The 23099-nt window shown below is 40.4% G+C and overlaps 1 protein-coding gene, 1 long non-coding RNA gene and 1 other non-coding gene across 3 annotated transcripts in view; all 3 read right to left on the bottom strand.

Annotated features, from left to right (window-relative positions):
- The window catches only part of STARD9 (StAR related lipid transfer domain containing 9), a 114723-nt gene that overhangs the window by 49053 nt on the left and 42571 nt on the right, over positions 1-23099 (bottom strand). The window contains exons 4-9 of the mRNA XM_028506373.2: positions 16157-16273; positions 15035-15067; positions 14888-14949; positions 13111-13223; positions 959-1028; positions 129-201 (exon numbers count right to left, since the gene is read on the bottom strand). Of these exons, the coding sequence (XP_028362174.1) occupies positions 129-201; positions 959-1028; positions 13111-13223; positions 14888-14949; positions 15035-15067; positions 16157-16273 (468 nt within the window). The remainder of the gene's footprint in view (positions 1-128; positions 202-958; positions 1029-13110; positions 13224-14887; positions 14950-15034; positions 15068-16156; positions 16274-23099) is intronic.
- LOC118501995 lies at positions 2552-8111 on the bottom strand. The gene is made up of 3 exons (XR_004904667.1): positions 7719-8111; positions 4311-4313; positions 2552-2562 (listed from the first exon to the last, which is right to left on the bottom strand). It is a non-coding gene; the product is annotated as an uncharacterized LOC118501995 (long non-coding RNA).
- LOC114493722 lies at positions 20321-20398 on the bottom strand. The gene has a single exon (XR_003684324.1). It is a non-coding gene; the product is annotated as a small nucleolar RNA SNORD69 (small nucleolar RNA).

Here is a 23099-nt window from a genome sequence, read left to right as displayed (position 1 = left end):
ATATTTTGATTAGTCTTATTAAATGCCTCTACCCTTTCTGGGTGCACAGCTTAATAGACCTGTGGATGGATGAAGTCAAAAGAGACAAGGAAAAGAAGAAATCTCACCAAGTATAAGAAGTAACCCACCTGAGTGTAGTGGATAGTGAAGATGGCATGGGATCTGCTGCTGGCCTCATGAACATGGGTGGCTGCTGTGATTCTGTGTATACAAGGCAAGAAAATCAGAATGAACATTGTTTATGCACGGCGAGTCTCTGAGGATCTAACACAAGAATGTTAGTGCTGAGGATCACAGATGAGAATCATGAAGCATCCGTATTTAGTCCAGTACACCTAGGAGAGCAGTCAATGGGGGCAGTAGCAGTGCTCTAGTTACTGATATCTGAGAGTAAAAGGTAATGTATCTTCATGTTAAACTACATTAGAACTTTTTTTAAGCAACAGAAACAAAAATCTCATTTGAAAAGGGGAATACTAAAGAACACTCAGCCTGGAAAGACAGACCCATTAAATAAGACAAAGGGAGGTAAAGAACTTGTTGTAGAAGAAGGCTCGAAGACAGAGAAAGCTGTGATTAAACATAGAATATTAATCTCATGGTCCCAGAAGACCTTTGAAATGAGATCTGGAATTATGTCAAGGTCAAGCTTAAGCCAGATGGAATTAACAGTCTCCCTTAGAAATTCATTCCAATGTGAAGTCAGGAGAGCCTTCCCTCCATCTAAATCTAAGTCAATAATTCTTTAGTTTAAGACCATCTCATTATTAGTGAGAAGATTCCTAAATCTTAAGTCAGTGCAGCTTACTGTGGGTACATCACTGGTCTGAGAAAAGCCTCCTGACTATGAACGCGGGGAGCTGCAGAGACAGGCACCGCACACATGCCAAAGAGGGAGGAGAACACAGGGCTGGAAAATGAGGCTGCAAAGAATGACAGGGACAAACAAATCTGTTACCTGTTTGCTATTCCCTCCTCCAAGAGTTGAATTACTTGCTTATAGTTGGTAACTACATGTTGAGATAAACCTATCAGATTTGTGAAGGAGAAAAAAATCAAATAAAATTTTTTGGTAAAGTTTAACCTTTTCCTGTAGGTCTTTAACTTTATCATTTCTATTTTATATTATTTAATAGATATGAGGAAACTTGCTAAATCATTCGGATAATAAATTAAATCAACAAATATTTATTGGAAGCCTACTGTTAGGCATTGTGATAGGCTCTGGGAACATGGGTCTCTGCCCTCACAGAGATCACAGTCTAAGACTAATTTATACAGCAGTTATGCCAACAAGTAAACAACAACAAAATCCCTTACAATTTTGCTATGTAGGTTATTAAAAAAGTTCTCATATATTACTTCATTTGGCCCTCACTAAATTCTTGAAGTATACAGGGGCTATCTCCCCACAACATGGCAGACTCAGTCTGTCATACAAAAATATAGCACACGTGACCCTGTCTTCCGCACAGGTTACAAGCATGAGAAGTGACACCATACATGACAGTCTGGCCACGTGCCACAGGAGCTGGGTAGTGAATCAGAGAGGTGGTCAGGGGAGGCTTCCTGGGGGAGGGTAGACTTGAATATGGTAGCTGCAGAATGGGGAAGATTTAGACAGGTGGAGACTTGCCTGAGGACATGAAAGCAAATTTTATGACTGCTCACTGACCAAATCAGAAAGTGTCTTCATAACTGCGCTGTAGAATCTCTATAGTAAACATTCAGGAGCAAAGTATCTATACAGGCTCATTGCTGAGTACAATTGCACTAAAAGGTAGCAAAGTAATTTGAACGTTGACTAACGTTGATTTTTTGTGTTAAAGAATTATTGTTATTATTTAAATGTTGATACTAGTTTTGTGGTTATGTTTTTTTTTAAAAGATTTTATTTATTTATTTTTAGAGAGGGAAGGGAGGGAGAAAGAGAGAGAGAGAAACATCAATGTGCAGTTGCTGGGGGCTGTGGCCTGCAACCCAGGCATGTGCCCTGACTGGGAATCGAACCTGCGACACTTTGGTTTGCAGCCCATGCTCAATCCACTGAGCTACGCCAGCCAGGGCTTGTGGTTATGTTTTATTTAAAAAAAAACACTCCTTATCTTTTAGGGCTACATACTAAAATACTTACAAATGAATTAGTGTGATATCTGAAATGTGCTTCACAATAATAGAGGATGGGGAGAGTGGACAGGAATGTATATGGAGCAGAACTGACAGAGGGTTGATGGTTATTGTAACTGCGTGGTGGATACACGGGGGTTCGTTACAGTAGTTTGTTTTGTGTATGTTCAAAACTCTCTATGTTGAAGCTGGACATGGGAATATATCCAAAGGAAATGAAAACACTAACTCAAAAAGATATCTCCACCCCCATGTTTAAAGTAGCATTATTCACAATAGCCAAGACATGGAAACAACCAAAGTATCCATCAAATGGATGAATGAATAAATAAGTTGTGATATACTGGGTCCTGCAGAAGTAAGGCCTGCTTGAGTGTGGTTGGTAGGACAATAATATGGGTGTAATAATTTATAGTTTTAATTTGAACATTTCACCTAAAATGTCATATAGTGTGCTTGAGTGTCATATTGTTATGTCATAGAATTACATGCTTTTGATTTTGTAATAAAAGATTTTGTGATTAAAACGGGCATTATTTGTGCCAGACCCTGTATATATCCCCCCAAAACAGAATTTCCTGGAAGGCAGGCCCCTTGTGGTACAGGCTTCCCCCTCTAGGTGAGTGTTTAGAAGCCCATCTGTATCACTGTACCAGCTGGCGTTGTGAGAGGCTGCATTCAGCTTCAGTGAAGTTTTTTGGAAGGCTCTTTCAATGCGTTTGCCCATTTCATGAGGGGTGATTTATGAGCACACCTGCCCAAACTGGGCTGAGTGTTCAGCAGTTGTAGATCAAAGAAGGTATGACCCCTGTGCCCTACCCTCCCTGTTCACCTGATCTTGCCCCAAGCAATGTTTCTTTTTTGTTTCCCCAGATGGAAAAAGTCCTCAAAGGGAAACATTTTGCTGATGCGAAAGAGGTGAAACAAAAAACTAAAAGCACTAAAAGGTATCAAAATTGATGAGTTCAAAAGCTGTTTTGATGAGAGGAGAAGATGGAGGCCAAGTAGGTGGAAGCTGAGTCCATGTGCTCTTATCCCCAAATTGGATTCTTGGCTGATCTTCTGAAAAAATTAATTGATCTTAGCTGAAAAGAAGTTTGGAAGCCAAGGAGTACAGAAGACGCTTCACAATGGGTGGTAAGGAGATTTTATAAGGTAAAGGGGAAATGCACCATGTGTGGCACCTGCAACCGTGGAGAGACTAGTCAGAAATCACAGCTTTGTGGATCCCTCCCCTCCCAGGACAGGGAATCCACAGACCTGGGCCAGAAGTGACCAGGAGGATATACAAAGTTGGGGAGATCCAGGCTACACACACATACGGGGAGCAGCATGTCCACAGCGGCAGCACCAAATGCCAACAGGGAGAGTGTCAGAGAGAGAGAGGGGGACTCTATCTCCCAAAAGGATCAGGGGCCGCACCTCGGTTGGGTGGAGAAAGACTGTGGCCAGCCATGACCATGAGAGACTTTTGGCTTTTTGGAGAGGTGGTGTGCATGGAAAACTAGACAGGGACTCACTACTGCAGTGGGACTGCCACAGAGAGACTAGTTAAAAGGAGCTGAAGCATTCGGGGCAGGGACCCCAGCGTAGCTGCCCTGCCAGCAATGGAACAAAATTGAAGCACAGTTTGCTCCCACTGAATACAGCTGGGCAGAGATCAGAAAGTTAGGCAGCCAAGGGGTTTCTGGGCCCAAGCCCAGTGTGGCTAGCAAGCCGGGGTCTGTGCAAAATGGAGAATTAGGTACTGTGTCTACTGCAAGGGCAGTGGGCTAGGAATTAGATGGGCAACATTTGAGCACCTGAGATTATTTATAGCCAGGCATAACCCTCTTCCCCTGCAGAATTCAAACCTCTGGGAAGGGAAGGAGTACCCAGCCCCCACCTCCTGCAGGACTGCAAGCACGGGATCCAATGGGGAAGCTCTGCAGAACAGGCAGGACAGGCTCAAGAACCCCCTGCAGGGTGCACATCCGCAGGAGAAAGGCAGGAAGAGAAACGTCACAAGGGTGCATTTTATACTGCTCTCAGGAAGACAAAATACACTAATTCCTAGGGTGCTATTCCGCTGAGGCCAGCAAGGCAGGGAGATCAGAAATCAGTGCAGCAATGGGGAATCAGGGCTTTGCCCAGCCTCAGCTGGCACACAGAGCTGCCATCACACCAAGTAGGATGGAGCTGACCCCCTTACACAGATTGGTCCCTCCCTTGAAATGGGCAGGTAGATCATCAGAAACTATACATTATTGGAATAAGCTGGGACAGACCAAGATGGGTGGTGCAAAGGCAGGGGGAACACATCCACAATTTCCCCAAAAGACTGAACAGCGCCTCCCATGACAAACTCAAGGGTCTCCTACTCCAGTTGCAATAGAAGCCCCCTCTAGAGGCAGGTAAAGGTGATACATGCAGTGCTGCCAGAAGCTGGATGACCTTTCAAGGTCCCCCTGGACCTTTAGCTGACAAAAAGCCAAAGGCAGACCCAGAAGGAGAAGACAGAAGGCAAACACCAAACTCTGTGAGACAAATTCCACCTCATTCTTCTTCAGATTTTGCATTATTTTTTCTCACATAGCCTTTTAACATTTCTTTTTCTTCAATTGTATTCCAACTAATTCACTATATTTTATTCTTATTTAGATTCTTATATATTTTATTTTTATTTCAAATCTCACATTGTACCCCTCCCTTGTCTTACTCCACTTTGTCTTCTTCCTGCTCTTTCTTATAGAAAAAGCCTTAAACTTTCCCCCTCCTTTCTACGCCTGGTGCCTGTTCTTTACTGTCACTGCTCCTTCTCCTGCTTATCCTCTCCAAATCACTTTTTCCTTCAGTCAGCTCACATTCTTTTCCCCTTTCTTATAATACTCTTATTGTCTTTCCACCTTTATTAACTGTTGCTTGTTTGGTGTGGATATTGTCGTTTTGCTGTTTTTCTTCAATTTTATTCTTATTTGTTCACTTTTTTTTTTTACTTCAAATCTCACAGATTACTCCCTCCCTGTCTTACTCCATTTTGCCTTCCTCCTGCCTTTGTTTATTTAAGTTTGGAATTTTATTTTTTTCCCTTCCTTAGCTTTGGATTCTATTCTTTACTCTTGTTAATTTTCCTCCCTCTAGCCTCTCAAAATCATTTTTCTTTACTGTAGACATCTCTTATTCTCTTTTTATCTCTTATAACATTCTTATTCTCTTTCCACCTTTATTAATCTTTGCTCAGCTGTCATTGTTATAGACCCTGTTGTGGTTTCTCTTCAATTTTGTTCCCATTGGTTCACTATTTTTTAAATTTTATTTCAGACCTCACGTTATATCTTCCCTTTTCTTACTCCATTTTGCCGTTGACCTTTCCTTTTCTACTTATGTTTTAAATTTTATTTTCTCCCTCTCTTCACCTTGTTTCTATCCCTACTCTTATAATTTCTCCTCTCTCTTTTCTCTCAAAATCATTTTTCTCCTTTAGTCATTTCATATTCCTTTTTCCTAACTTATACTACTCTTAATTTGTTTCCTTCATTACCTTTATTAATCTGCTCATTTGCTGTTGATATTTCTGATGTGGTACGGTATTTTTATTGGCATAGGTTTGGTTTTTAGGTAGTTTTGCTTTTTTCTGCCAATACCTGTACAACAGCATACAAGGCATGGTGGGGATTTTGACTCTCAGTCAGCCAAATGGGAGAACCCACCAATGAATGAGCCATCAACAATCAAAGCCCAAGTATAGCAAGAAAACCCATATAAACTGAATACATGGTAGCCCCAAGGCAACTAGATCAGGTGATCAAAAAGACTGTATCACTGAGTCCCACAGAACTTCACCCCATGAAGACAAGGCAGTCAAAGCAGAGCACTCTGAGAAGCAAAACAAACAAAAAGAATTACTTAAAATGGGGAGACAAAGAAATAACCCCCAATCAAGCTCTGGCTTATGTGGCTCAGCGGGCTGAGTGTTTACCTGTGAACCAAGGGGTCACCCATTTGATTCCCAGCCAAGGCACATGCCTGGGTCACCAGGCCAGGTCACCAGTGGGGGGCATGTGAGAGGCAACCGCACATTGATGTTTCTCTTCCTCTCTTTCTCTCTCCCTTACCTCTCTAAAATTAAATAAATTAACTCTTTAAAAAAAATCAGAAACAATCCCCAATTGAAAGGAAAGGAGGATTCCCCCCCAAAAAGCTAAGTGAAATTGAGACAAGCAATTTTTCAGACATAGAGTTCAAAATAATGGTTATAAGGATATTTAAGGAACTCAGTGAAAACTACAAGGAAATTTATGGGAGCTACAAGGAACTTAGTGGAAACTACAACAGCGTGAAAAGGACACAGACGCTATGAATAAGAGCCAGAAGGAAATGAAGAATACATTAGAAGAAATTAAAAGCAGTCTAGATGAAGCAGAGGACTGAACTAGTGAGCTGGAAGACAAGGTAGAAAAAAACACCCAGTCTGAGCAACAAAACAAAAAAAGTCAAAAGGAACAAGGACAGTTTAAGACAGCTTAAGGATAGCATGAAATGTAACAACATTTGCATCATAGGAATACCACAGGAAAAATAAAAGGAGCAAGGGATAGAAAAGCTATTTGAAAAAATAATGACAGAGGACTTCCCTAACTTGATGAGGGGAAAAGTCACACAAGTTCAGGAAGAACAGAGGGTCCCAATCAAGACGGGCCCAAAGAGGCCCACTCCAAGACATATTATAATTAAAATGGCAAATTTAAAGACACAAAGAGAATCTTAAAGGCAGCAAGGGAGAAACAGCCAGTAACATAAAAGGGAGCTCTAATAAGTCCATCAGCTGTTTTCTCAAAGAAACTCTATAAGCCTGAAGGGACTGGCACAAAATATTCCAGGTAATGAAAAGCATGGAACTGCAACCAAGACTACTCTATCCTGCAATGCTCTCATTTAAAATGGAAGGTGAAATAAAGAGATTTCCAGACAAAAGGCGGCTAAAAGGGTACACTTTCACCAAGCCAGCACTGCAAGAGATGCTAAAGGGACTGCTTTAAGAAGAAGAAAGAGAGAGAGGAAAAAAAGGGGGAAAATGTCAATGACCAAGTACCTATCAATAATAACCTTAAATTTAAATGGATTCAGTGCTCCAAGCAAAAAGCATAGGGTAGCTGAGTGGACAAGAAAGCATAACCTGCATATATGCTATCTACAAGAGATCCACCTCGGAACAAAAGATCTTCACAGCCTGGAAGTGAAGGGATGGAAAAAAATATTCCAAGAAAATGGACATGAAAAAAAAGCTGGGGTAGCAATACTTATATCAGACAAAATAGACTTCAAAACCAAGGCCATAACAAGAGACAAAGAAGGTCACTACACAGTGCTTAAGGGAGTGGTCCAACAAGAGAATATAACCTTGTAAACATATAAGCACCCAACATAGGAGCACCTAAATACATAAGGAAAATCTGGGAGGACTTTAAGAAATAGCTCAACAGCAATACAGTCATTGGAGGGGATTTTAACACCCCATTGTCAACAATGGATAGATCTTCCAAAGAATCAACAAGGATATTGTGGCACTGAACAACATTTTAGATCAAATAGCTTAATTAATATTTACTCACAAAGAAACAAAGTATACATCCTTTTAAAATACACATGGATCATTTTAAAGATAGGTCACATTGTAGGACAGAAAATAAACCTTAACAAATTCAAGAAAATTGAAATCATATAAAGCATCTTCTCAGATCACAATGGCTTGAAGCTAGAAACCAGCCTCAAGGAAAAAACTCAAAAACATTCAAATACATGGAGGTTGAATAACATGTTATTAAATAATGAAAGAGTTAACAATGAGATCAAGAAAGAAATAAAAACGTATCTGGAAACCAATGAAACTGAACATACAACAATCCAAAACCTATGGGACACAGTGAAGGCAGTCCTGAGAGGGAAGTTCAGAGCAATATAGGCCTACCTAAAGAAGACAGAAAGAATAGTAAATAAACAACCTAACCATATATCTACAAGAACTAGAGGAACAACAACAAACAAAGCCCAGAGTGAGTAGAAGGAAGAAAATAATCAAGATTAGAGTAGAATTAAATGACATAGAGACTAAAAAAACAATACAAAGAATCAATGAGTCCAGGAGCTGGTTCTTTGAAAAGATAGACAAAATTGACAAACTTTTAACCAGACTCATCAAGAAAAAAAAAAGGAGAGGACCCAAATGAATAAAATCAGAAATGAAAGAGAAGTAACAACCAAACAATACTACAGAAATACAAAGGACTGTAAGAAATTACTATGAACAACTATATGTCAAGAAACTGGATAACCTAGGCAAAATGGACAAATTTCTGTAAACATAACAATCTCCCAAAACTGAATCAAAGAGAAGCAGAAAGCCTGAACAGCCCGATAACAACTAGCAAAACTGAAACAGTAATCAAAAAACTCCCAGCACACAAAAGCCCTGGACCAGATGGCTTCACAAATGAATTTTCCCAAACATTCAAAGAAGAATTAACCCCTATCCTTCTCAAGCTATACCAAAAAATTCAAGAATAAGAAAGACTCCCAAACTCTTTTTACAAGACCAGCATTATTATAATTCTAAAACCAGGTAAAGACACAACAAAGAAAGAAAACTACAGGCCAATATCTCTGATGAACATAGATGCTAACATCCTCAACAAAACATTGGCAATCCAGATCCAGCAATACATTAAAAAGATCATACACCCATGATCAAGTGGGATTCATCCCAGGAATGCAAGGATGGTACAATATTCTCAGATCCATAAACATAACACAACGTAAACAAAATGAAAGACAAAAACCACATGATCATATCAATAGATGCGGAAAAAGCATTTGATGAGGTACAGCACCCATTTGTGATAAAAACACTCAGCAAAGTGGGAATATAGGGAGCATACCTCAACATAATAAAGGCCATACATGAGAAACCTACAGCCAACATTACTCAACGGGCAAAAACTAAAAGATTTCCCACTAAGATCAGGAATAAGACGAGGTGCTTTCACCACTTCTATTCAACATAGTACTGGAAGTTGCAGCCACAACGATTAGACAAGAAGAAGTAATAAAAGGCATCCATATGGGAAAGCAGGAAGTAAAACTGCCAATATTCACAGATGACATGCTAGTGTGCGTAGAAAACCCTACAGTCTCCACAAAAAAAATTACTCTATCTAATAAGTGAATTTGGCAAAGTAGCAGGATACAAAGTCAATATTCAGAAATGGATGGCACTCTTATACACCAAAAATGATTATGAGAAAGAGAAACTAAGAAAAAATTCCAATTAATATAGCAATGAGAAGAATAAAGTACCTAGGAATAAAGTTAACCAAGGAGGTAAAAGACCTGTACTTGGAAAACTTTAGAACACTGAACAAAGAAACTAAGGAAGATATAAAATAAATAGAAGCATATACTGTGTTCATGGACTGGAAGAATTAACATCATTAAAATGTGCATATTACCCAAAGCAATCTATAGATTCAATACAATTCCTATTAAAATACCAATGACATATTTCACAGATCTAAGACAAATATTCCAAAAATGTATATGGAGCCAAAAAAGACTCTGAATAGCCTCAGTAATCCTGAGAAAGAGGAACAAAGTTGGAGAGATCACAATACCTGACATCAAACTATTATAAGGCCACACTAATCAAGACAGTCTGGTGGTACTGGCATAAGGACACATAGATCAATGAAACAGTATAGAGAGCCCAGAAATAAACCTAAGTCTCTATGGTCAATTGATATTAAACAAAGGGGACATGAGCATAGAATGGAGTAAAACCAGCCTCTTCAATAAATGGTGTTGGGAGAACTAGACTGATACATGCAAAAAAAAAAAAAAAAAAAAATGAACCTAGACCACCAACTTACACCATATACCAGAATAAAATAAAAATGGATAAAGGACTTAAATAAAAGTTATTATACTATAAATGTCCTAGTGGAAAACATAGGCAGTAAAATTTCAGACATCTCACATAGCAATATTTTTGCTGATATATCTCCCAGAACAAGGGAAACAAAGGAAAAAAACAAATGGGGTAACATCAAATTAAAAAGTTTCTGCATGACTAAAGAAATAATCATCAAAATGAAAAGGGAACTGACTGTATGGGAGAACATATTTGCCAATGATACATTGGACCAGGGTTTAATCTCCAAGATACATAAAGAACTCATACAACTCAACACCAGGAAGACAAACAACCCAGTTTAAAAATAGGCAAGGGACCTGAATATGCATTTCTCCAAGAAGGACATACAGAGGGCCCAGAGACACATGAAAAGATGCTCAGCATCATTAGCCATCAGGGAGATGCAGATTAAAACCACAATGAGGTATCACCTCACACCTATCAGAATGGCCATCATTAATAAACCAACAAACAAGTGCTGGTGAAGATGTGGGGAAAAGAGAACCCTAGTGCACTGTTGGTGAGAATGCAGACTGGTATGGTCACTGTGAAAAACAGTATAGAATTTCCTCAAAAAATTAAAAATGGAACTGCATTATGACCCAGTGATTCCACTTCTGGGAATATACCCTAAGAATTCTGAAACACAAATTCAAATGAACTTATAAACCCCTATGTTCATAGCAGCACTATTTATAATAGCTAAGTGTTGGAAATAGTCCAAGGGCCCATCGCTAGATGAGTGGATTAAAAAACTGTGGTACATTTATGCAATGGAATACTACATGGCAGAAAGAAAGAACTCCTACCTTTTGTGCAGCATGACTGGAACTAGAGACTATTACGCTAAGTGAAATAAGCCAGTCAGTGAAAGACAAATACCATATGACATCACTTATAACTGGAATCTAATGAACAAAATAGACTAATGAGAAAAATAGAACCAGAGACATGGAAACATGGAACAGAATGATAGCTGTAGGAGGGTAGGAGGGAGGCAGGATGGTGGAAGGAAGGGGGAGGGACTAGTCAAAAAACATGTATGAAGACTCATGCACCTGGACAATGGAGAGGAGATTGACTGTGGGTGAGAGAGGGGTGGGCTGGGTGGAAGGGGTAAAGGGAGGAAAAATTGGATAACAGTAATAAATGATAAATAAAAATAGATCTGAAAGGGAAAAATGTTTTGAGCAGTAGAAAAACATCTTGATAGATGTATTGCATCAAATGGAGAGTACTCTAAGGTGAATGAATTTTAAACAGAAATATATATGTGTGGTGTGTGTATATATATGATGTATATACACATGTATATATACATACATACACACAATGGAATATTATTCAGCCATTAAAAATGAGGAAATCCTGCCACTTGCAACAATATGAATGGAACTTGAGGGCATTACACTAAGTGAAATAAGTCAGACAGAGAAAGACAAATACTGTACAATCTCACTTATATTTGAAATCTAAAAAAAAAAACCCTCACAGAAAGAGATCAGATGTGTAGTTTACCAGAGATGGGGTGGGGGGTGATTAAAGGAAGGTGGTCAAATGGTACAAACTTCCAGTTATGATTCAGTACCTGGGGTGTAACAATGTACAACATGATGACAACAGCTAACATTGCTGTGATATGTGTGAAAGTTAAGAGAATAAAACCTAAGAGCACTCATCACAAGGAGAAAATTTTTTTGCTCTTTTAAAAATTATACCTATATGAGATGATAGATATTAACTAAACTTACTGTGGTAATCATTTCACAATATGTGTAAGTCAAACCATTATGCTGTATACCTTAAATTTATATAATGATATATACCAATTGTATCTCAATAAAACTGGAAAAAATTAAAAAATAAAAGAGGGTCCTGAGACAAACAAAAGAGCTGGATGAAATAAAAAAGACATCAACTTGAAGGCAGAGTGATAAGCAGACAGTAAAAAAACTTCCAGGCCACATCCCGGGGGAAGTTGGAAGCCCAGAAAGATAAGGCCAGCATCCAGGGAAAAGGAAACTCCAACTGGCTCCCAACAAAGTAAATGGTGTGTTTGCTGTTTTCAAGCTGCCGTTTATGATGGAACATTTGGGAAAAGACACAAGTAGCAGAATCATGACAGGCACAGCCCCTGAGTCATCCATTAGCCCTGCCCTGTTCAAAGAAGAGACCAGCTCTTAACCTTTCATGTCCCTTACTTTGTCAGGATTTAAATGCATTGCTGGGGGAATAAGAGCATAAAATATATATGTTACTTCTTATGAGGATAAAACTTCTTCCATCAAAGAACCAAACTGTTCCTACTTAATAGCAAGACTGAGTTTAATGCAATAAGACTGATGGGCACTAAACAACAAATACCACGTATGATGAGGAAGCAGCTCAGACCCTGCCCCGTGTCTGACACCCCCATCTCCCTGTCACCACCACTGGGAGAGAAGGTACCCTGAAAGGAGACTGACTGGCCTGGGAACCAGTCTAGGCCCTGCTTGGTCCAGCAGCGCAGACCCAGCCTTCTGCCACTCTCCCCCTTATTCGCTCTGCTTTAGATGCACTGATGTCCTTGAAACCACCACACCCTCCTTTCAGGGATCCAGCTCACTCACGCTGCCCCCTGTACCTGAAGCACTATTCCCCTCATGACACCACTCTTCATGCGACTGGCTCCTGTATCCCTGCAGGGTTCAGCTTAAAATGCTACCTCCTCAGAGGAGCTTTTCCTGACGGCCCGTGCAGATGGGTCACCTACAGCACCCAATGTTCTTTCCCATCACTGAGTCTATTTATTTTTTTACAGCCAACCACACAATCTGTAATTGAGTGCTTGTTTTCTGACTCACCGCCCCCCCCCCCAAAATTAAGCTTGCCTATGTGGCAGGACTGTCTTTTCTAGTCATTAGTACATACCCAACATCCAGTACAGTAGCTGGTACAGAGTAAGTATTCATTATACATTGCTGAATGAATTAGTGAGCATTAGGAGAGCTTCCTTGGCTCTGATTCAGTCTCAGACCTCCAGGGCCACAGTGGCTCACCTTGTACATAGGGCCCCATCTCTGGGTGCTCCCTGACCCGCAGGGTATAAGACTTTTTTTGATCAGACTGCTTCAGCAGATCCCTCACTCGTTCGTTATAGATTTCCAGAAAACTAGAGACATGTGGGAAAAGGTACACAGTTAGATTTTGAAAAATGGGGACGTGTTTTCAAAATTAGATTTTGAAAGAAGGCAACATGATTAGATTTTCAAATAAGTGGGAAACACAGCAAACCGCCAATCAGAAGGTCCCAGGTCTTGTTCTAGTTCCATCTCTGACAGTCTCAGACCTTGATCACACCAGGGTTCCCCTTCGAGTCTCTTTCTACGTGTGTACAATACGGTTTCAGCATTGGCTATCAAAACTGCAGTTTCAGGGTTAGCACATTTTAGCACAGTGTCAGTACTGATTGAAGTTTCGCCTTCAAGAGGCTATTTCAGCATGGTTTTGGGGCATGCTGCGGCCAGCCTGTGCCGTGATCAGGCCGCCGCAGCACGGAGTCTACAAGCCTACTTGTTGAAGTGTTTTTCAAACATGATCTTTGGGCTTTCTTACTCTGTGAAGGCATCTCAAGGGCCACTGCGGAGCAACAAACGAAACTAAGTGACAAGGGTTTGGTCCCTACCCCTAACTGAAGTAGGACAATTCTCTCTTTGTCTGTTTTACATACTGGGATTCTGTTTAAGATATGCTACGTTGTATAGAAATCTACAGTATTTTATTCCTTTTAAAAATAATAACAGGCTTTAATTCATTATTAAAATCAGTAAATGGTGGGGGGTAAATGCAGACAACTGTACTTGAACAACAATAAAATAATTAAAATTTTAAAAAATCAGTAAAGATTTTGCAAAATAAGGAAATAGACCACCCACAGAAAGGACTTCCTCATCAGAACACGGATGCTTGCCTATGGAGTCAGCAGTCAGAGAAACAGGCTGCAGCGCAAAGCTGTCCTCCATGTGCACCCTCCCTACAGATGCTCTCTCCTCGCCCTTCTCGTGTCTGGACACAGGAACCCTAGATGTCTCTTGGAATAGTGGTTCTCAGATTTCATAGGCAATAAAACATTGAATACATATGTATACGTTTATACACACACACACACAAACACACAGGTTTGCACATTTTTACCTTGCAAACTTAAAAAATGTAAAAATATCATTCATAGTTATTTAATTTTAAAAAAGGACATTTACTCTTGGGATGATAAAACTGTTCTGGAATTAGATAGTAATGATGGCTGGACAACCTTGTAATTATCAGGAAAAATCACTAAACTATATTCTTTAAACCATAAATTTTATGGTTTATGAATTATAACTCAATTTTTTTTAAAAAAAGGACATTGAACACACACACAAAAGAGCACAGAGAATTAAGGGCATTTAATAACCTTTGGCCAACGTTTTCACTACAGACTGTTTAAAACTTCACCTTGGAGTAGCCACTGCCAGTCTGAGGACAGAGGAGCAGGGGCTGGTAGAGGAATTCTAAAAGCCAGTATGAGGCTGCACGGAGGGCGAAGGAAAGGAAACCAGGCAGGCAGGGCAAACTGGACAAAGGAGACACCTGCTTGCTAAGCTTGAGAGTGGGAATTACATTTTCTACAACCCAAAGACCTATGCTTCTCATCTCGCTACACTGCATGATATTGCTGCTATGGCTTTTCTCCATCCTTTTGGATGACTCTGGAAGCAAAGAGAGCACCTGAACATATTAGAATCTGAAGTGGAAATAGAAACATTTTAGGACCCAAAGCCTGGTTGTTCTTACCTTACTTTTATCCTACGGGAAGAAGGCAGTGGGGCATAGTCTTCCTCCCTGACAAAGAGACCCTGCATAGACCAGAGGGGTGGAATCTCAGTGGAGCATACAAAGGAGACCTACTTTGAGAGGATCCAGTCAAAACAGAATCTATACCTCACATATCCGCGGCGTCAGCCCAACAGAGGCCTGGAAGACAGAAGAAAGGAAAGCATTACTGTTCACTCACGGTGATGCTCTCACCTGGACACCCGGGAACTGTCCTCAGCAGGGGCACAGGCAGCCGGGCTCCTTGTGCCAGCCTCTCCACTGCAGGGAGTTTCACTGCTGGCATGCAGAAGACTCGATTCACAGACACTTACGGGAGGAGCGCACCGGAGGAGAGGCAGATCACCACCACAAGCCAGCAAACCCAGATGCTGGCTTTTGTGAATGAAGGCTTCATCCTTCTCGGATAAGCCCACTTTACCAGTGTGGTTCCTCCCAGAGCCCACCTCCTGTTTCTACACACACAGGAGTGTTAGAGTACCAGGGTGTTCAAAAGACACATTTAGAGGAAGTGGCTTAACTTTTTTATGTCAAATTCAGTGCTAACCTGGACTCAGGTTAAAAGCTTTATACCCCTGGTTTTATGGGCATTTTCTTCTTTTACTTTCAAGTATGTAAAAATCACACTAAACATGGGCACAGCAAGCAAAGAGCTGGGCCCCAGGCAGCAAGGACCATCCTTCAGGAGGAACAGTGTTCTAGAGAATGTCCCCGTGCAGTGTTGTTACCAGTTATCTCACCAGGAAACTTCTGACCCTAAAATCAAGAGGTTTCCTAAGGAACTCTGCCCTTCTAATTTTCCATGACAAAAGAAGATTCAGCAAGTCCTACACACTTTTGAAAGGTCCCATCCCAGCAGCTGGTTCTCCTGAGTCTTCCTAACTCTCAGGTCTAACACACAGCCTCATTTCTGCTCAGCCCTAGCCAGTGCTTAAGATTCAGTCTGAGTCTTATCAGTGATATGAGAAATTCAGAAGGACTGACAAGGTCTGCTTCATCAAGGGGAGTTGTAAAATTCTGCAGGGTTTAATAAAGAGAGCTAATTATTTAAAGTTTACCCTTCATTAAAGTGCTGAAAAACCTATTCTTAATACAGAAGAGGGCCCATTCAATCTTGTTAATGTTGACTGACTATGAAACTCACATTCTGTCTCTCGGTGGCAAGGACAAGGCAAGATTCAGGCTTGCTGTGGCACTGGAAAGACATCCCATTCCCATGCCCGTACTCACTGGGGTCCCCAGCATGGTGTATGTCTTCCCAGAGCCTGTCTGCCCATAGGCAAAAAGGCATATGTTATAGCCTTCAGCAGCTCCAGACAGTACTTCCGTCCCCAAATCCTGGAACACCTGGAACAACACAAGGAAAGAACTCGTCACTGTGCTCCTGTTGCCCAGAGTAGATCTGTTTTTAATCTACAATTTTTACAAAATGTTTCAAACACATGTGACTGTAAGTTCTTCACCATTTCACAAGAATCAATTCAATTTCAGAAAAAGGTTGCTAAGGAAAATTCATTCACTCAGTCAATCATTCAAATACTTTTTTTTTAAAAGATTTTATTTATTTATTTTTAGAGAGGGAAGAGAGAGAGAGAGACAGAGACAGAGAGAGATCAATGTGCGGTTGCTGGGGGTTCTAGCCTGTAACCCAGGAATGTACCCTGGCTGGGAATCGAACCTGGGACACTTTGGTTCCCAGCCCGCGCTCAATCCACTGAGCTACACCAGCCAGGGCTGCAAATACTTTTTAAAGTGCTGTGTGTTGGACACAATGCTAGATGCTGAAGGCACAAAATTGATGTGATCCCTAATATTAAGGCAAAAAAAGGACAAGACATGCAAGCAAACTACTGAAGAAAGACCATGAGCATTCATTTTCCTTCCCATTATAAGAAAGTGCTTCATGCAGTTAGTCAGGTAAAGCTATAATGGAATATTGCCCAGAACATACATAAGGTCAGGGTCACCACTGTGGGGAAGTTAAACCCAGGAGTTAGGGGGTATTTTCCCTGCAGATCTCTTTTCCACATGCTCCCTCCTTAGGGTGACCCTGAGGACCCTAACAGCTGGCTGGATCCGCTGGTCACTCATCTCTGTGGTGGTCAGTTTTAGTGAATCAGAAGCAGCCATAGGTCCTTACATGAAAACCCATAGAGAGTATTTCGTGTAGTGCCTGAGAGTTCTGTTGGACTCTATTAGGCAGACCCTGGTCTCAGGAAAAAAACAGCCTGGCTACAGGGAAGACACAGCTTCCCAGCTCGACCAGACCTCAGTAGAATGCCACACGGACAACTGGACCCCGCGGCTGTATGTGGGCATCCACTCTTTGTATTACTGTTGCTCAGCACCCAAATACCCTTCCTATTTGGGCGGAGTCTCTGGTTGTGTCAGTGTCGGTGGGAAGCAGGGCCCAGCCCTTCACAATAGAAGCCAGACAGGCCAGAGACTCCGCTCCACCTCCTGGCAGCAACAACACTAACGCGTGAAATAAGGCCCGCCAACTAGGTGCTCCAACTTGGATTCTAAGAGAATGACACAAAAACAAAGGAATAGTTGGTAAGTTCTCCATGGTGGCATCAAGAGCCCAATAGCACTGAGCAACCAGTGGTACAAGTGCCAACTGTGGTGACCAAATCAGACTAGTATGTGATATGCTGTCCCTGCTACCCAGGATCCCACGGTTTTCTACCCATTTTTCAACTTTCCCTTCAATTCTGTGAATGACCTGATATGGTTCCAAACTGGAATGTGGCTCTCATGCTTCATAGCGCATGATCTTGAGCAAGTTACTTTGTAAGCCTCGGTTCCCTTAGCTGCAAAGGGGATGTTTTATATCTCTATCACAGTCCTTATATCACAGGACTGTTATGAAGATTAAGTGAGATGATACACATAACTAGGGGCACCAGGACAAAGACAGAAGTTGCTGACTCAAGACTACACCACCCTGTTCTTTGTTTTAGCAGCTGCAGTTAGGCTTCTTGGCCAGTGAACTGTTTGTTTTGCTTGTTCGTTTTTTAATGCTTCTAATCAGAGGCAGGGCCAAAAGAACCCAGGGAGTGGTGAAAGACTGGGGCCTTGCATCGTTCTGCCCGCCCTCCTAGCTCTGGGCTTCTCCCTCCCCGTCTGTTCACTCCTACGTTAGCAAAGCCAAAAATCTGGCATGGCTCTCTTTGACTCCTGACATCTGTCTGGGTTAAGTTCCCAGGGACTGGAAGAGGGGTCATTTCTCTTCATCAGACCATTTGAGTTGGCTGTCATCCATTTACTAGCTGGAAAATGATCCACAAAACTCAACCTTTCTTTCTAGTGCCCTGGGAGGAAGAAGAGGGAACAGAGGTGCAGACGGAGCCGGGCCACATCTAGTCCAAATGCCGTTTCTTTCCACCGTTCACACACAGCTCAGCAGAGGGAACCAGTGGGTTGTGAAAGAAAACAACAAAATGTTACTCTGCTCATGTCTTTATCCAAATTCAAATAGTTGTGTGGAGGTTTTATGAAAACCATCCTTGAACATACCATTTTCATTGAACAGTAAAAGATGTCAACAGGCAAAACCAGTAGACTCCAAACCTGCAATCGGTGGGAACAGTTCAGATATAGCTACCATCCTTCAAGAACTGGGACGCTCAGCTGGTCCTAAGTTCCAGGAAGACGCACAGCCCTAGACAGAGTACAACAGGGCCAGATGATACCATGGTTCACTCTCACCATGATCATATAATGTTGCAATTCAATGTGAACACCAAAAAGAGTTTGGAAGCTAAAATAGGTCACCGAAAGGAATCTAAAGGAGGGTCCAGTTCAGGAGGAGAAATGAGCAGCGTGACTATTTTCTCTGGAGTTTAAGTAGACGAAAGTGTGAAATAGGCAGATTAAGCATATGTCATAGGGTACTACCAGTCTTCTTAAGTACTAACTAGAGAGGGCACAACCCCTTGAATGCTGTTGTATGGGGATTCCCAACACCTGAAGCCAAAACCAAAAGCCCTGCCGTTACCCATTTCCTAAGGGCATCTGAATCTAAGAATCAGAATTTTGTAAAAAATAAGTTCTCAAAAGAATGAGAAGACAAACCACATATTAGGAGAAAATATTGGCAAAAGATACAACTCATAAAGGACTTCTATCCAAAACATACAAAGAACTCTTAAAACTCAACAATAAGAAAACGAACAATCCAATTAAATATGTGCAAAAGATCTCAACATATATGTCACCCAAGAAGATACACAGATGGCAAATAAGTATATTAAAAGATGTTCAAAATCATACATTATTAGGGTTGCAAATTAAAACAAGGAGATACCACTGCGCATTTGTTAGAATGACCAAAATCCAACACACTAACACCACCAAATGTTGGCATGGATGTGGAGCGACAGGAACTCAAACGCATTGCTGGTGGGAATGGAACAGTTACTCTGAAAGGCAGTTTAGCAGTTTTTTTTACAAAACTAACCATACACTAATCATAAAATCCATCAATCACACTCAGTATTTACCTAAAGGAGCTGAAAACTAAATCCACACAAAAACCTGCACACAATGCTTATAGCAGTTTTATTTATAACTGCCAAAACTTGGAAGCAACCAAGCTGTTCTTCACCAGGTAAATGGATAAGTAAGTGGGGTTACATCCAGACAATGGAGTATTCATGCTAAAAAGAAGTGAGCTACCAAGCCATAAAACGACACGGAGTAACCTTGAATGCACATTACTATGTGAAAGAAGCCAATCTGAAAATGCTATATACTGTATGATTCCACATATGTGACATTCTGGAAAAGGCAAAACTATGGGGACAATAAAAAGATTAGTGATTGGTGGGGATATGTTGGGTGGAGCACAGAGGGATTTTTAGGGCACTGAAACTATTCCATATGATGCTATGTTGTATACATGTCATTATACACTTGTCAAACCTATAGAATGTACAAAACCAAGAACGAACCCTAATGTAAAGTATGGATGTTGGGCGATAGTGATGTGTCACCAGTGTAGGTTCATCAATTGTAACAAATGTAACACTTTAGTGTGTGATGGTGGTAGCTGGTGGGCAGAAGGTAAATGAGGTCTCTATACTTTGTACTCAGTTTTGTGGTGAATCTAAAACTGCTCTAACAAAATCTATTTTTGAAAAGTAAGATCAAAATAAAATAAATCTTAAGGGATAGACTTCCCCCATATCAGCAACATTATCAGACATACCCTTCTTAAAAACAGCTAGAATCAACCACATCACTGGAGATTTCATGATGTCTGTGTAAGGTCCAAGAATAATGGCTGCCCTGAATTTTCCTAAAGACATTTTTGACTGACAGGTTTTTTTTTTTTGGAACAAGAGCTGGAAATTGATGGGGGTACTAGTTTATCTGGAGGACAAAAGACAGAACACGAAGCTCAGGACTGGATTGAACAAACTCAGCACAGTCCATCAGATCCAGTTTAACATCATTTGCTGACAGACTTTTGTTGTTGTTTTCAATAGTTCTGAAGTTCTTTCTATTATGAATTATGTTCTGTAAACCCCAAGTAGACTCATAACAAAAAAATCTGTGACTTCAATTTATGACAAGAAATTTTTCAAAACAATGAAATAAAGACTGATTTCAAATACAGGTCTCAGAAATTGTCAAATGAATGAGAAGTAGGAGGGACATTTCAACTGCTGGAAACTATTCACACACGTTTTCACTAATGTTGTTACTTAGGAAAACCTCAAGTAACTCAGAGTTCTAATTACTTACACTTCTCATCACACAGAGGTGCTGAGGGGGTAAGGTTGATAATATTTGTAGATCTATTGACCCCTCCTCTCTCCAAACTTATGGTAGAATGTATAGAAAAGCAGGGTTCAGGATCCACAATTTGAAGAGAGAGCATTCATACAAAATATGTAACTTAATGGGGCCTGGAGTTGCATAAGGGCTTAGGATGATTTCTCTTCCTCTAAACAGCTACATATAGTTTAGAGGTTAAGAACACAGGCTTTAGAACTTTGTATGTTCAAAACCTGGCTCTTTAGGCAAGTAAACTTACCTCAGTTTTTACATCTATGAAATGGAGATTTTAAAAGCACCTAAAACTCAGAAGGATTTTTGAGAAGATTAACTGCACTAATACATGTAAGGCCTTTAGAACAATGTCTGGCACAAAGTAAGCATTAACTAAACGCAAGCTTTTATTGTAAATACATCGCCCCCTCCGCATTTTTCTATATAAGGACTACTCAAAAGAGTTACTATCCTCTTTACCCTCACATATTTTAAGGGGAACCATGTATAGTACTTATTTTGGAAAACAGATACCTGAATATGATAGGGGACTTAAGAGTTGGAAATTTTTTAGTTTAACGTAAATAGTTAATAAGCCTAATAGGTAATGCATATGTATTTTTCTTACTTTTTAAAAGATTTTACTTATTTTTAGAGAGAAAGGGGTGAGAAAGACAGAGAGAGAAACATCAATGTGAGAGAAAAACATTGATCAGTTGCAACACGCCCCAGCCAGGGCCAAACCTGCAACCCAGGCACATGCCCTAACCGAGAACTGGACAGGTAACCTTCACTCTGCCCAACCAACTGAGCCACACCAGTCAGCACCATCATATTAATTCTAGTTAACACATTTAAAAATATTATTTAAAATATAGTTCACATTTAAATTTCTCTAATTGCATCAAATATCTTTTTATGGTTGATTTGACATATTGTTTGTTTTATTTTAATCTAGACCAGTCTCACTTTTTTCACTTTTTACATATATTTTATTGATTATGCTATTACAGTTGTCCCATTTTTCCCCCTTTATCTCCTTCTACCCTGTACCTCCCCAGTCTCCAGCATTCTCCCACCTTAGTTCATATCCATGGGTCGTACATATAAGTTCTTTGGTTTCTCCATTTCCTACGTTAAAGCTATTATTTCAGGAAATGCAGGCATGTCTCACTGCTCCCTGGAGAGACAGCCAGTTTCCTGGGGCACAGCTAAAGACCACTGCCTGGGGACAGCTAATCACCCAGGGGGAGGATGATGCAGTTTTTAAATCTAATTTTCCCTGAATTTCAAAATTCCTCACCACACTTTGTTCTCTATTATAAAAAGGCTGGTTTGGAAGGAAATGTAAGATGGTCTGTTAGGGTACAAACCCACAGTGTTCTCAGATCCCCAGCCATCGCCCATGAAGATTCAATCCCTGTCTCTGCTTATTGGGTTTGGTATGTCACAGGCAGCATGAACACTGGCTTTTCCGATTTCAAATACAGATGCCATAGTTAATGTCCCAACTCTACACAGATACCTTTTGAACAACTCCTACCTTCTATCCCAGTGATTTTCAACCAGTGTGCTGTGGCAGGCACACTGGTGTGCTGCAAGAATTTTTAAAACAGGCAATACTGAACTATTTAGTCAGGAGCACTGACTTCTTTTCCTTTAGGTTATGAAATTAAAAACTGACCACAGACAACACAACAATAGCTACAAGGTGTGAATTAATAAAAATTAAACCTATTTTTTTGTCATATGAGCAAAAAATATATTTTGGTGTGCCACAGAATTTTAGTAATTAGTTTATATGTCCCATGAGATGAAAAAGGTTGAAAATCACTGTTCTATTGAAAATTTATCTCCAAAAAAACTTTCACAAACATTAATGTAAAATAATAGATTAAAATTTTTCATAGCTTAGAGAATTTCCTAGAGCCTAGGGATTATTCTTTTCCTTTTATAAATAAGAAAATCATGTCACTGAGAGGGAGGTTATCTATCCAAAAATATATATAATGTTCTTGGCCCTTAATACTTTCCCACAGAAAGGCTCCATACATTTCTTTTTTTTCCTAATAATTTTTTTTAAGATTTTATTTATTTATTTATAGAGAGAGGGGAAGGAAGGGAGAAAAAGAGGGAGAGAAACATTAATGTGAGACAGAAACATCAATCCTTTGCCTCTTGCATGCACCCAACTGGGGACTAGCCCTGCAACCCAGGCATGTGCCCCAACCAAGAATTGAACTGGAGACCTTTTGCTTTGCAGTACAATGCCCAACCAACTGACTATACTAGTCAGGACCATACATTTCTTTTTCTTTTCCTGGCTTTTTTTTTATAAAGAAGGTGAGGGCTTCCAGTCAAGATGGGAAGGTAGGCATGGCTCAGCTCTTTGTAC

Source organism: Phyllostomus discolor, chromosome 1 (assembly GCF_004126475.2).
Source record: "Phyllostomus discolor isolate MPI-MPIP mPhyDis1 chromosome 1, mPhyDis1.pri.v3, whole genome shotgun sequence".
Lineage (NCBI taxonomy): Eukaryota > Metazoa > Chordata > Mammalia > Chiroptera > Phyllostomidae > Phyllostomus > Phyllostomus discolor.
Note: the sequence above shows the minus strand (reverse complement) of the source record. Positions and strands in the feature narration are given on the sequence as shown.